The 15336-nt window shown below is 43.8% G+C and overlaps 1 protein-coding gene across 2 annotated transcripts in view; it reads left to right on the plus strand.

Moving 5' to 3' along the window:
- The first annotated feature begins 5698 nt into the window (after positions 1 to 5698).
- The window catches only part of LMBRD1 (LMBR1 domain containing 1), a 136798-nt gene continuing 127160 nt past the window's right edge, over positions 5699 to 15336 (plus strand). The window contains exons 1-2 of one of the 2 annotated variants that reach the window (XM_044924545.1): positions 5699 to 5922; positions 14970 to 15146. In XM_044924545.1, coding sequence (XP_044780480.1) covers positions 5851 to 5922; positions 14970 to 15146 — 249 coding nt within the window. In that variant the 5' untranslated portion in view covers positions 5699 to 5850. The remainder of the gene's footprint in view (positions 5923 to 14969; positions 15147 to 15336) is intronic. The other variant, XM_006074255.3, reaches the window with a different exon arrangement.

Genomic DNA, 15336 nt, shown 5'->3' on the forward strand with positions numbered 1-15336 from the left:
AGACAGGGATTAAGAGCTCTCTGGCATCAGGCATTAACCATCTTGAGGTCTCAGCCCTTATCACCGGAGCACCTCTCACAAGCCCTACTTCCAAATGCCATCACCTTGGGCTTTAGAATTTAATATATGGAATGGGGAACACACATCAAATATTCATTCTATAGCCTCAGTAAAGGACTGTCTATTGGGTTTTTACATCCTCATGGAATATATTAGAATGAGCACACAAAAAGCCTTTAAACTCTTAAAGACAAGAATCTTGGGGTGGTGAAGATTGCATTCATTTATGAGGAGATTTTTCAGTTTCTAAGTTATTCATGTGTAGAAATTTATTAATGAGCATGTACTCCTTCTATGTGCCTGCATGCTAAGTCGCTTCAGTCGTGTCCAGCTCTTTGCGACCCTGTGGACTGTAGCCTGCCAGGCTCCTCTGTCCAAGGGATTCTCCAGGCAAGAATACTGGAGTGGGTTGTTGTGCCCTTTTCCAGAGGGTCTTCCCGACCCAGGGATCCAACCTAGGTCTCTTACATCTCCTACATCTGCAGGCGGGTTCTTTATCACTAGTGCTACCTGGGAAGCCCTATTCCTTCTGTAATTTTCAGTAATCAATAAAGATGATAATTATTTTTAAAGAACTCTGGTTTGTAATGAAAGGCTTCCTAGATTTAAGAACATCATTCAGGAGACTGTTTTCAGTCCTTAATGGTCTAGTCGTATGAATTAATAGTACATCCCCACCAGGTGGATGAATGTAGAGATGGGTTGATGTGCATATTTCTACCTGCTCGTGTGTCACCTTCTCTTTTTCCTCTCTCCCAATCTTCCTGATTCAAACCACTACTATCCTTGTACCGAATCACTCTCTCATCAGCATCACAAGTCCATAAGGCTTTTCTAATTTGAAAATCAAACAACTTCCCAATACAACTCCAATACCTAGACATTCAGAGTCAGCAAAAGAGTGAACCCAGTTCATTAAATGAGCTTCATTCAATCTTAAGGTACATCAGCTATTAAAAAAGATTCATTCTAGAATTGAAAAAAATCAACAATATCACATAAAGTGTTGGGGAGATTATGATCTTCAATTCTTTGATTCCCTCCCAACCATAAATTCTCCTTTACATGTAGAATTAAAAAGGGATGTAAGAAGAATTTATTCTAAATTCTTGGGCCTTTCAGCCAAATAAAATATTGACAAATAGACTGGAGTAGGAGAAGAGAAATTGAAGAGAATTCTTCTGTGAGAATTGGTGCTATGAGTTCCCACCTCTAACACCAAGAAATGGTGTGTGTGTGTGCATGAAATGTTAAGAGTGAGATGTTGCCATCTAGTCCCTAGCCTTGTAGGAGAGGCCTCAGCGAACCTACTTGGAAAATCTGAAGTATGGTCCTTCCATCTAAAAGCGAACTGGTACCCAACTCAGGCACGGGGAAACGTCAGTGGACTCTCAAGTGTATGCTGACTCCCTCCAGGATATCCAGGAAGGGCTGATTGTTTTAGTAGTAGAACTAGGACAATGCAGCTACACTGGGAATGGCTTGAGTTCTCAAAGGCTATTGGTGCAAGTCATGTGTAGAGGGGATGTGGGCTCTGTGGTGAAACCATTTGGTGTAGTTTCAAGGGCTCCAAAAGAGCTCTGGTACCACAATGCTTTATGTCTCAGTGCAGAAAAGAATTCGGTAAGAGGCAAACTGATAGATAAGAATGATTCAACAGGATGCTTGTGAGGCTTACACACAGATGGGTGAGAAATGCCATGCCCCCAAAACTTACTGGCCTACAGTGTTACAACCAAAGGAAAAGTAGGGAGGGGAGAAGAATATTTTGGTCTCTCTTCAGTAGATGTCATGCTTCCATCATCAGCTCCTCCTCCAAGTTGGGCAGGGGAATTTTCTTGCCCCTACATGGTCAAGGTAGGTCCACAAACTACATTTTTTTAATGTGTGCAGACAACATATCCTAAGGATCATTAAGTTACTGATCATTAACTCACTGAGCAAGATATAGGTTTCATGTTACCACTGATTTTTTTGTTTGTTTGTTTTGGGGCTTATCTCAGGTTTTTGTTGCATGATTTTGTTGCTAAGCAAACCTACTTTCTTGAGCATCCATTAACTTAAAGTGTTCAGAGCTCAGATGCTTCAGTCGTGTCCAACTCTTTGTGACCCCATGGACTAGAGTCCACCAGGCTCCTCTGTCCATGGGATTCTCCAGGCAAGAAAACTGGAGTGGGTTGCCATGCCCTCCTCCAGGGGATCTTCCTGACCCAGTGACAGAACTCTCATCTCTTATGCTTCCTGCATTGGCAAGGCAGGTTCTTTACCACTAGCACCGCCTAGGAATCAGCTATACATATCATACATCTCCCTCTTGAAACTCCATCCCATGTCCCATCCTTCCATTCCAGCTCTCTAGGTCATCATAGATCATTGAGCTGAACTCCCTGTGCTACACAGCAGCTTCCCACCAGCTGTCTATTTTATACATGGTAAAAGAGTTGGACACGACTGAACACACAGTGTATATATGTCAATGATACTCTCTCAATTTGTCACATGTAAGATTCCACATGTAAGCGATACCAGAATGATATTTTTCTTTCTCTGCCTTACTTCATTCAGTATGACAAGGTCCATCCATGTTGCTGCAACTGGCATTGTTTCATTGTTTTTAATGGCTGAGTAGTATTCCATTGTATATATGTACTACATCTTCTTTATCCATTTCTCTGTCAATGGACATTTAGGTATGCCTTGGCTATTTTAAATAATGCTGAAATGAACACATGAAAAGATGATCAACATCACTAATTATTAGAAAAATAATTGTAGCAAATCAAAACTACAATGAGCTATCACTTCACACCAGTCAGAATAGCTATCATCAAAAAATTCACAAACTTTAAATGTTGGAGAGGGTGTGGAGAGAAGGGAACCTTCCTAGACTGTTGGTGGGAACGTAAATTGCACAGCCACTGTGGAGAACAGTATGGAACTTCCATAAAAAACTCATTTTTAAATGCATTTCTCATGATGTACTCCACATATAAGTTAAATAGCAGGGTGACAATATATAGCCTTGATGTACTCCTTTCCCAATTTGGAACCAGTCTGTTGTTCCATGTCCAGTTCTAACCATAGCTTCTTGACTGGCATACAGATTTCTCAGGAGGCAGGTAAGGTGGTCTGGTATTCTCACCTCTTGAAGAATTTTCCACAGTTTATTATGATCCACACAGCCAAACAAAGGCTTTGGCATAGTCAATAAAGCAGAAGTAGATGTTTTTCTGAAACACTCTTCTTTTTTGATGATGCAACGGATGTTGGCAATTTGATCTCTGAAATCTCTGCCTTTTCTAAATCCAGCTTGAACATCTGGAAGTTCACAGTTCACATACTGTTGATATCTGGCTTGGAAAATTTTGAGCATTATTTTACTAGTGTGTGAAATGAGTGCAATTATGTGGTAGTTTGAACATTCTTTGGTCTTTCTTTGGGATTGGAATGAAAACTGACCTTTTTCAGTTCTGTGGCCACTGCTAAGTTTTCCATATTTGCTAGCATATTGAATGCAGCACTTTATAGCATCATCTTTTATGATTTGAAAGAGCTCAACTGGAATTCCATCACTTCCAGTAGCTTTGTTTGTAATGATATTTCGTAAGGTTCACTTGACTTCACATTCCAGGATGTCTGGTTCTAGGTGAGTGATCACACCATCGTGGTTATTTGGGTCATCAAGACCTTTTTTTGTATAGTTCTTCTGTGTATTTTTGCCACCTCTTCTTAATATCTTCTGCTTCATTGCTGCTGCTGCTAAGTCACTTCAGTCATGTCCAACTCTGTGCGACCCCATAGACGGCAGCCCACCAGGCTCCCCTGTCCCTGGGATTCTCCAGGCAAGAACACTGGAGTGGGTTGCCATTTCCTTCTCCAATACATGAAAGTGAAAAGTGAAAGTGAAGTCGCTCAGTCATGTCTGACTCTTAGCGACCCCATGCACTGCAGCCTACCAGGCTCCTGCTTCTGTTAGGTCCATACTATTTCTGTCCTTTATTGTGCCCATCTTTGCATGAAATATTCCCTTGGTATCTCTAATTTCTTGACGAGATCTGGCCTGGCATTGTCTTAAGTCTCTCCTCCAAGCTAGTGGGCCTTCAGTAGAGTAATAGGCGAGCTTAGCAGGGAGAAGCAGATTTTAAGTGACCATAGTGTTTCCTGCAGCTGGTGCAGGGATTTCCAAGTGGCCTCCTAGAGTAGAGATGTCTCTACAATTCACTTTTAGGAAACCACGAGGGCGGTCTCTGGAAAAGTGAATGGCCCGCAGGAGAGTCACATTCAAACATGGGCAAGTTCAGAGAGCAGGAAGCCACCTTTGATGTTACGTGTTGCAGTAAAACTATCTTCTCTGTTTTCTTCTTCCCTCATATCATCCAGGAGGGGAGACACTGCACTCCTTCCATTCAGCAGGATTGCAGCCCAAAACAGATCTTGGGTAGGGGATAACATCACCACATAATACATTGTAAAGAGATGTGAGATTCATACATAGAGTTGTGGTTAAATTACAAGTATGTTTTGCTCATTTCACTGGTTAACAATGTACCTACACTCCAGTGGACCCAGGCAGGCCATCTCAGGACCATTCCCTGTGCTTCACTTTGGGTCTGTGTGGATTATCTCATTCACTTACAAGCATCACTGCTGCTAAGTCGCTTGAGTCGTGTCCGACTCTGTCCGACCCCATAGATGGCAGCCCACCAGGCTCCCCCGTCCCTGGGATTCTCAAAGCAAGAACACTGGAGTGGGTTGCTATTTCCTTCTCCAATGTATGAAAGTGAAGAGTGAAAGTGAAGTCGCTCAGTCGTGTCGGACTCTTAAAGACCCCATGGACTGCAGCCTACCAGGCTCCTCCGTCCATGGGATTTTCCAGGCAAAAGTACTGGAGTGGGGTGCCATTGCTTTCTCCGACAAGCATCACTAGAAGCTGTGATTTCATATAATATGTTCAGAAAGTCAAGTGCCATTAGGGTATGAAGTTATCACGGAAATTCACAGGCATGTAGAGATTTAAGTGTGCTTAGTCACTCAGTCATCCGACTCTTTGCGACCCCACGGACTGTATAGCCTGCCAGGTTTCTCTGTGAATTGGACTCTCCAGGTAAGAACACTGGAGCGCGTTGCTATGCCCTCCTCCAGGGGATCTTCCCAACCCAGGGATGGAACCCAGGTCTCCCAAATTGCAGACCGATTCTTTACCGTCTAAGCCACCATACAAAGACCATAACATCCCATCATAAGGCAGCGTCCACCTCAGCAGCTACTCAGGCTGGGCCCAGGTGCCAGCAAATCAGAAAGTCATTTGGGCAGCTGGGAAAGTCTGCCATTCCTACAACCTGGGGAGGCCTTCTGCTAATTGAGCGGCTCTTTGGCCAAGGAAGGGACTTCCCTGGTGGCTCAAAGGAGACTAGGGAGCTTCTTCCCTTACGATGGCAGCGCAAGCCCCTGAGGCGACTTGCCTCTGTTGACACACCTGCTGCTTAGCCCATGGGTGCCTGGGCATTTCCGGTCAGCAGCCAGTTACGTGACGTCGCCGGGAGACTGCGCTCTTCAGAACCCAGCACCGCCCCGCTGCCGGCCTTGCGTGACGTCACGGCGCCCGGACGCGCCCCGCCCCCGGCCGCTGTCGCCAGGGGCCGCTCCCAGCGGGTCTCCTAGGCAACCAGCGCTCCGCCCCTCCGCCCCTTTAACCTTTAGGGTGCGCGCGCGCCGCGTACTGCGCCGGTTCCTCCCTCCCTCCCCTCTCTTGTCCCCCGTTCACCGGGGCTGTCCCGGCCGGAAGCGAAGATGGCGGTGGCGGCGGGCGCGGCGTCTGCCGAGCTGGTGATCGGCTGGTGCATCTTCGGCCTCCTCCTCCTGGTAGGGGAGGCGCTTGGCATGACCCGGGGTCTGGCCGGGTCTGGCCGGGGGACGGGGGCGGCCCCGCCGCTGGCCGCCGGGGCCCCGACTTCCTCGTCCCGCCCCTCCAGCTCCGGCGGCCGCCGCGGAGGCGCCGGGTGGGGGCGGGCCGCGGGAGGGGCGCGCCGGCCGCCGACTGCGGGCGCGGGGTGGTCCCCGTGGCGCAGCCAGTGCCCCAGACCTGGGCCCGAACAGAGGCCCCTGCGCACGGGGGAGCGGGGCGCCGAGAGGACAGGCCCCGGAGGCAGGCAGCTCCCGTCTGCGCGCGTCCCGCGGGCGCCGCGTCGTCGGCCCGCGAGCCGGCTCTGCGCTCGGAGCGGCTCCACCGTGTCCCTGCCTTTAGGGCCGTGGGGTCCGCAGCCTTCTCTCCCCCATTGTACGATACTGCCTTGGTGACGTGCGTTCTGACGCCGGCTTTTGCCTTCCTTCCTGGTCTTTGATGGCTGAGACACCTGTGCCGCTGAGTTGGGGCCCTGTTTACTTCCAGGGTCAGGGTCTGTGTGCCCACCTGTCTGACCTCAGGGTGCCTCCATCGCAGCCGCCTGACTCCTGCTTATCCAGGCAGCCAAACGTGGGCCAGGTGGCCTAGCTTTTATTTCCGTGACCCATGTTAAAACTCTTTTAATTGGGAGTTCAGTTTATTTCTCTTCGTTCCCCTCCCCGGTCTCACTCACTCTGGTAGTCTTCAGCCCAACCTGTTGTTTCTTCAGTGTCCCGAAGTATTAATGCCACTTGGCAGTAGGAAAACAACAAAATCAAACCAAAAAGAAAAGAGAAAAATCCAGTTTACTTGTTGAAATCAGAATTTGCCTCATTTTACTTTCTAGGTTCTGTTACCGTGTCTGCAATCTGTATAGTATGTTTTTTCTTGTAGATGTTGCAACAGAAACTACCTCCTTCCTGCAGTGTGTGAAAACTTGAAAAGGCTTCTTTTGTAGCCTTTATCACCTGCCCAGAAAGTAATAATGCCTTCACCTTGGAACATGCTTTTTTCTGCTTGGAGAAAGGGAAAGACCTGAAAGTTGGCTTTGGTTTCCAAAGCCTGTACTTGGGCTTTTCCGGACTATTGTATTCACTTGACTTTGTAGGGGAACAAAATTTGGCACCCCAAAATGTCTCGCTGGCATGGGGATTAGTTTAGACTGGTTATTTGTAAGAAATGGAAGACTCAGGAAATACTTCTTTTTAGAAAAATCTGCCTTAGCCGCTGGAAGAATCTGGATCAGGGCCCTGTCTCCAATATAAGATTTATCACCAGAGATACCTGTAAAGAATGTGGGCTGGGTTTGGTGGGCCTAGAGCGCCGAGAGTCCCTCTGTGTCCTTTGTCCCTGCCTGGCCCAGCAAAAGTAAAAAGTTTGTTTTACTAAACTTTAGCTTTCTACTTGCATGTGAAGTGCTGTCCTTCCAGTTCAGGTCCCAAGCCATCACTTGCAGCATCCTCTGTCTATAGCTGAAGGTGGTATTTAAAGTGAGGGCTTTGGCCATTTTGTTAAGTTTTCTTGGGTATCTCCCCTTTACAGTTATCAGTTCAGTTCAGTCGCTCAGTTGTGTCCGACTCTTTGCGACCCCATGCATCGCAGCACGCCAGGCCTCCCTGTCCATCACCAACTGCCGGAGTTCAACCAAATTCATGTGCATTGAGTCGGTGATGCCATCCAGCCATCTCAAACTCTGTTGTCTCCTTCTCCTCCTGCCCCCAATCCCTCCTAGCATCAGAGTCTTTTCCAGTGAGTCAACTCTTCGCATGAGGTGGCCAAAGTATTGGAGTTTCAGCCTCAGAATCAGTCCTTCCAATGAACACCCAGGACTGGTTTCCTTTAGGATGGACTGGTTGGATCTCCTTGCAGTCCAAGGGACTCTCAAGAGTCTTGTCCAATACCACACTTCAAAAGCATCAATTCTTCGGCACTCAGCTTTCTTCACAGTCCAACTCTCACATCCATATATGACCACTGGAAAAACTATAGCCTTGACTAGATGGACCTTTGTTGGCAAAGTAATGTCTCTGCTTTTGAATATGCTATCTAGGTTGGTCATAACTTTCCTTCCCAGGAGTAAGCGTCTTTTAATTTCATGGCTGCAGTCATTATCTGTAGTGATTTTCGAGCCCCCAAAAATAGTCAGCCACTGTTTCCACTGTTTCCCCATCTATTGCCCATGAAGTGATGGGACCAGATGCCATGATCTTAGTTTTAAGAATGTTTAGCTTTAAGCCAACTTTTTCACTCTCCTCTTCCACTTTCATCAAGAGGCTTTTTAGTTCCTCTTCACTTTCTGCCATAAGGGTGGTGTCATCTGCATATCTGCGGTTATTGATATTTCTCCTGGTAATCTTGATTCCAGCTTGTGCTTCTTCCAGCCCAGAGTTTCTCATAATGTACTCTGCATATAAGTTAAATAAACAGGGTGACAATATACAGCCTTGACGTACTCCTTTTCTTACTTGGAACCAGTCTGTTGTTCCATGTCCAGTTCTAATTGTTGCTTCCTGACCCGCATACAGGTTTCTCAAGAGGCAGGTCAGGTGGTCTGGAATTCCATCTCTTGAAGAATTTCCAGTTTATTATGATCCACACAGTCAAAGGCTTTGGCATAGTTAATAAAGCAGAAGTCAGTGTTTTTCTGGAACTCTCTTGCTTTTTCGATGATCCAGCGGATATTGGCAATTTGATCTCTGGTTCCTCTGCCTTTCCTAAAACCAGCTTGAACATCTGGAAGTTCACGGTTCACGTATTGCTGAAGCCTGGCCTGTACAGTATGCTGCTGCTGGTGCTAAGTCGCTTCAGTCGTGTCCGACTTTGTGCAGCCCCATAGACAGCAGCCCACCAGGTCCCCTGTCCCTGGGATTCTCCAGGCAAGAACACTGGAGTGGGTTGGCATTTCCTTCTCCATTGCATGAAAGTGAAAAGTGAAAGTGAAGTCCCTCAGTCGTGTCCGACTCCTAGCGACCCCATGGACTGCAGCCTACCAGGCCCCTCCGTCCATGGGATTTTCCAGGCAAGAGTACTGGAGTACAGGATACATGTTATTAAATATTTGATCTTCTCCTGTTGATTTAGCTCATGTCAATTTAATTGTTAGACCAGGCAAAAGAAGAAGGAAAAGTAAATTTCTTTCTTCCTGATAGTTTAGAGGAAAACAAAGGAGCACATAACCTGTATCAAAGTTCAGGGATAATAACTTGGCAATTATCAACAAATAAACATTTCAGATACAACAGTTATGCTATAAATTGTAGGAGGATGCAAATAAGACAAAATGTGACCTTTAAGAGGGCCTGAAGATAGGTGGGAAAATAAGAATTCTTGAAACAGGTCTATTAAGTACTGAAAACCAAAGTATGATTTTATAAATTAAATAGGACTTGAGACAATAAAGAACAATTTTGGGAGAAAGTGGAATAGAGGCAAACTTTGGATAGAAAAGGAAGGGAAAGCATTTAAGTTGGTGATATTACAGCAGGAACAAAATAAAATGAAAATAGAATTAATGGTTTGAAATTAGATGTTAGAATAGGACTAAATTAGTAATGAGGGCCATTGTTTAATTTTCTGCAAATCTCTGTAATTTGTGGATTATTAGATGAGAACTGGATTCTCATGTCTGCTTCTGCATCCAACCTTTAGAGAGGTTACCATGAGATTTTAGTGATATGTAGTTGGAAGCAGAGTATCTTTTAGGTCATAGTGACATTGTTCTTTATAATATTACATCAAAACTCAGTAAGTAGAAGCTTCTTAGGATGAAATATGGGATTTGAAACCCTATCAATGAACTTCTGTTCTTTCCCCTATAGGTGGTTTTATAACATGATGCATTTGGTCATTTAGAAAATAACTGGTTCACCGAGCTAAGCAGATCTTCAAAATACGGATATATTTCATTACATAAATCAAATATCACATCCGTCAATATCACCACTGATCTTGTCAGAAGAAATGTCTCAGAAATAAGTATTGAGAAATTGCCAAGCTCACGGTCTTGGATACATAGTCATTTGCGCTTTCAAGTGAAAATGTTGTTTCTTGGAAATTGTGCCTCCTTTGGCTTTCAGCTCTTAACATAGGATACTTTTCCTGGAGACAGCCATCTCTACTTGAGCACATTCACATTTTCTTCCATGGATTATTAAAAAAGTCACGGGTTAAAGTTTAATGAAGTTGACATTTACTGCTTTGTCGATTGTAGTTTTAAGTTAAATAGTCTTTTTTTCCTTCTGTGAGTGTGTGGTAGTTAAAAAAATAGTCACTCCTGGCCTGTTTGGTTCCATTGTTTTGATTTGTGCTTAATTGGCCAGCAGTTGGGTTTCCCTGGTGGCTCAGCTGGTAAAGAATCCACCTGCAATGTGGGAGACCTGGGTTCCATCCCTGTTGGGAAGATCCCCTGAAGAAGGGAAAGGCTGCCCAGTCCAGTATTCTGGCCTGGAGAATTCCATGGACTATATATAGTCCATGGGGTGGCAAAGAGTCTGACAGGACGGAGCGACTTTTCCCACCGTAACTTATGCACCACGAGTGCAAATATCAATGTAGTAGTATTGTGAGAACAGTTTTCAATTTGCAGATCCCCAGAAAGAGTTGTGGGACTGCCGGGGGTCTGGGGACTTAACATTTTGAGAACTGCTGCTAATCACCTGTTAAAGATTCAAAACACTGAAATCGACAGCTTTTGTAATCTTGGGCAAACAGGATGGGCTTCATTTTCTTCTGTCACATAAGGAAAGGTTGGACTTGGCTGCTCCAAGCCTATAATTTAACTGTGCACATTTACTATATCAAATCTGAGCCCTTTACCCTAGTCCCCACCCCCACAGGATTGTCAATAATTTGGCTTACACCATCTTTCAAATTGCATTTCCCATTACTGTATAAGGTTGAGTCTCCGTTTCTGTAAAGCAAGTTTACTTTTGTTACTCCCAGTGAGGGGATCGTCTGGGAACTTGTTAGAAATACAAATATGGGGCCCCGGCCCTGCAGAATCAGAATCTGCAGTTTGACAAGATCTCAAGCGGCATGTGTTCCTTGATTCTCACTCCTGCCTGTGCCCAGGTACTTCTCCACCTTGACTGCTCATTACAGACACCTGGGGAGTATTAAAAGCCCAAATGCCCAAACCAGTTAAGTCAGAATCACTTGGGAGCGGTTGGGGACTGCTCTAAATCTTTCCTTATGACTGTTAGCAGAATTATATATTAGTTTCTTTCATGAAATTCTCTAAAATGTTATTTCATATGACATTTAATAATAATTGCTGCTCTTTGTTGAGCAATTACTAGCCCAGGCACTGTGCTAAACTCTTTACATTCAGTTCCTATAACCTGCTATGAAAGAAATATTCTTATGTTACAGATGAGGATAGTTGGTTTATTTTATAATGTAGTAACTATTGATAGATTTAACCTGAAAACAAAAAGCTCTTTGGGGTCTGTTTTAATAAAGTTTCCCCAAACCCCTAAAAGTTTGGGATCCTCGGGCTGAACTGTTTGCCCAGGTTTCCCTTTTCCTGCTCGACTGCCTGTTATTGGCAAGCTCCTTCCTCTGCAGTAATACCTGCTGCTTCAAACTTTGTATAAGTGCAGATCTTCTTCAAGTCCAGCAAAAAGTTTATTCTGTTTTTTGTTTTAGCTGCTGCTAAGGATAGAAAGGCTCATCTTCCAGTGACTTCCAGAATAATTTGGGGAAAGCTATATTTGTCAATTTAGAAACAAACCCATGAAATATTAATATAAGTAACATTTTATAAAAGAATATTTTCTAAAACAAAATGAAATTAGTAAATTGTTAAGAATTTGAATAAAGGTCTTTTTCCAACCTTTTTTCCTCCTTCCCTCCCTACATTTCCTTCTATTTCTTTCTCTGCAACATCCATGTTCTGAATGCACATTTTTCTTTTCACTTTATTTTTTCCTGCTATTCTGACACCAGCTGAAACGTTAGTAATGTAAAGAAATTACATGCAACAATTTGGATGGATTTCAAATTCATTAAGTTAAGTAAAAGAAGCCAGACTCAAAAGACATACTATGTAAGTACACTGACATTCTAGTAGAAGCAGAATCTGTGGGCATAGATGATAGATAGTGGTTCTCAAGGGCTAAGGAGTGGTGCGCTTAGTCACTCCATCGTGTCTGACTCTTTGTGACCCCATGGACTATAGCCCACCAGGCTCCTCTGTCCAAGGGGGTTCTCCAAGCAAGAATACTGGAATGGGTTGCCATGACCTCCTTCAGGGGATCTTCCCAACCCAGGGATCGAACCCAGATCTTCTGTATTGCAGTCAGATTCTTTACCAACTGAGCCACCAGGGAAGTGGAGAGAGGGGTTAATTATGGAGGGGCAAAGGAGGTTTTTCTGCAGTGATGGAACTGTTCTTTTCTGTTGATTGTGTCAGGAGAATTTAGGAACTATAACTAGTTAGGTGGTGTTCTTAGTTCATTTCTGGCTCCTGAAGTATGATACCCAAAAGGGAAATAATGTTACATGAAAAACTAGGTTTGTTTGCCTATTGATGAGTGTTGAGCCAGCAGACACAACCAAACCAAAGATCAGGAGAAGGGAGAACACTGGGGGTCTTTGCTAAGCCAGTCCTCATCAGCAAGATTGGGGAAGTTTAAAGCTAAGGGTCATACATATTCATGAAGGGGCTTGGGTGGTAGACAGAATCCAAGGAGGGTCAGAAAAGATCAGCGTCATTCCTTAGGTTCCAGTTGATCTTGTAGTTGAACACTTCAGCACAATCTTTAAAACAGACCTGGAAGTGTTTACAACTGATGTACTATCTTTGCTGTAGTTACTTCTCTTGCTTGATAGAGTTGTTTGTTTCTGCATCATTTTGTTCCCTCTAGATTTTTAATTATTGAGATCTGTCCAAGGTCAAGCATTGTGGCCAGGCTTAGATCACAAAGTAGCTTATGCCAAAAATGGCTTCTCATATGTCAAGAAAGCCATGCCTGGATCTCTTTCTCTAGGGAACCCGTACCTTGTCTGCACCAAAAGTTAAATCTGTTGAAAAGCATGAAAGGACAGAACAAAGCTTGTGTCCCAGAGCTTTTATAGAGCTTACTTAAAACCTTGGTTCTCAAGTTTGCCTCAGATTGGGATCCTCAGTGCCGATGCCTGGAGAAGCCTCAGTCTCTGATGAAAGTGATTTGGAGGTGGGGGGTGGGGGTGGGGCGTAAAGACATTTTAAGTTTTTACCAAGGGGATTCTGACACAGCCAAGGTTGAGAATCACCCATTTAGGATCTGGCTGCCATCCCCTATGATTGAGTAAAGCAGAGATTTTCGAAGTGTAGTCTCTGGACCAGCATCAGCCTTTCTGGGAACTTGTTACAAATACAGGTTTTCTGGACCCTCTCCAGACCTATTGAATTTGAAACTGCTATAGTGGCCCTCCAGAGAATTCTGATGCTAGAGTAAAGTCCTTTACTCTGTGTTAATTTCTAGAACAATGTTGGTGACTATTAAGAAGACCTGATGGATTACAGATGTCAACCTCAGTACCTCTGAGTGTACTTTTTCCCCTGGAAATTTCCTTGTAATGCACATGCATCCATTTTCAGTGTTCATTCTTCTTTGTGTGTGTTAGTTGCTTAGTTGTGTCTCACTGTTTGCAACCCGATAGACTGCAGCCCACCAGGCCCCTCCATCCATGGGATTCTCCAGGCAAGAACACTGGAGTGGCTTGCCATTTCCTTCTCCAGCAGGAACTATAGAAAGAAAGTGAAGTCGCTCAGTTGTGTCCAACTCTTTGCAACCCCATGGACTGCAGCCCACCAGGCTCCTCCGTCCATGGGATTTTCCAGGCAAGAGTACTGGAGTGAGGTGCCATTGCCTTCTCCAACTTCTTTGTTTAATACCCTTTAAAATGTGAATTACAGTATAATACGTTGATTGCATGGTGATTGTTGACAGTTAACCTTTAGCTGAATGATACTCTTGAACTGTCACAAAGGGACAGAAGTTAATTTCAGTTTGGGTGGTGTTTTGTGATGCTTATGTAGTAAGAACAGGATAGAACAACTTTTTTTTTAATTAATTTTTTTTTTAATTGAAGGATACTTGCTTTACAGATTTTGTTGTTTTCTGTCAAACCTCAACATGAATCAGCCATAGATATACATGTATCCCCTCCCTTTTGAACCTCCCTCCTATCTCCCTCCCCATCCCACCCTGCTAGGTTGATACAGAACCCCTGTTTGAGTTTCTTAGCCATATAGCAAATTCCCATTGGCAATCTATATCATAATATAAGTTTCCATGTTACTCTTTCCATACATCTCACCCTCTCCTCCCCTCTCCTTATGTCCACAAATCTATTCTCTATGTCTGTTTCTCCATTACGGCCCTGTAAGTAAATTCTTCAGTACCATTTTTCTAGATTCCATGTATATGTGTTAGAATATGATATTTATCTTTCTCTTTCTGATTTACTTCACTCTGTATAATAGGTTCTAAGTTCATTCACTTCATTAGAACTGACTCAAAAGGCATTCCTTTTTATGGCTGAGTAATATTCCATTGTATATATGGACAACAACTTCTTTATCCATTCATCAGTTGATGGACATCTAGGTTGCTTCCATGTTCCGGCTATTGTAAATAGTGCTGCAATGAACAATGGGAAACAACTTTCAGTTACATCTCCTTTAGCTTGGGAAAATGTATAGGGAAAAGTATTCAGAGCTGGTTATAACTGTAATGTGTCAACCATTAATGGTCATACTGTGTTTGCGAGGAAGTATGTAACTGAGCACTGTTATCAACAACCTTTGCTTGTTTTTTTGGTGTCTTGGCACCCCAGTGATGATGTACTGCTTTAATGAACTTGGCTTTGAAAATGATAAATCCTGACTAAGTTTATAAGGGGTAGGGGACTTCTCCATGCACACCTGAAAGCATCTTTACTTGACATAAAGTTTCCCACTGGGAACTTTAAAACACATTCTAAAATCAGTATTAGAGCATAGATAGGGCAGTAACAAAACCTTTCTTTCTGTCTGTTTCAGGCTATTTTGGCGTTCTGCTGGATATATGTTCGCAAATATCAGAGTCAGCGGGAAAGTGAAGTTGTCTCCACCATAACTGCCATTTTTTCTCTGGCCATTGCACTGATCACATCAGCACTTCTTCCAGTGGATATATTTTTGGTTTCTTACATGAAAAATCAAAATGGTACATTTAAGGTAATTATTTTGTCCTTTCATATTCTTGGCAATTAAGTATTTAATTGAATGTGTAGCAGTGCAGTGTGTGCTGTGTTTTATTGTTGTCTCTGGGAGTAAGTGAGAATGGAAATGCACACAGAGGCTGAAGATGTGACAACTAATGTGGAAGAGACTTTTCACTGATTTACAACCATCTAAGAAGTCCTTT

This window comes from Bubalus bubalis, chromosome 10 (genome assembly GCF_019923935.1).
Source record: "Bubalus bubalis isolate 160015118507 breed Murrah chromosome 10, NDDB_SH_1, whole genome shotgun sequence".
Classification (NCBI taxonomy): Eukaryota; Metazoa; Chordata; class Mammalia; order Artiodactyla; family Bovidae; genus Bubalus; species Bubalus bubalis.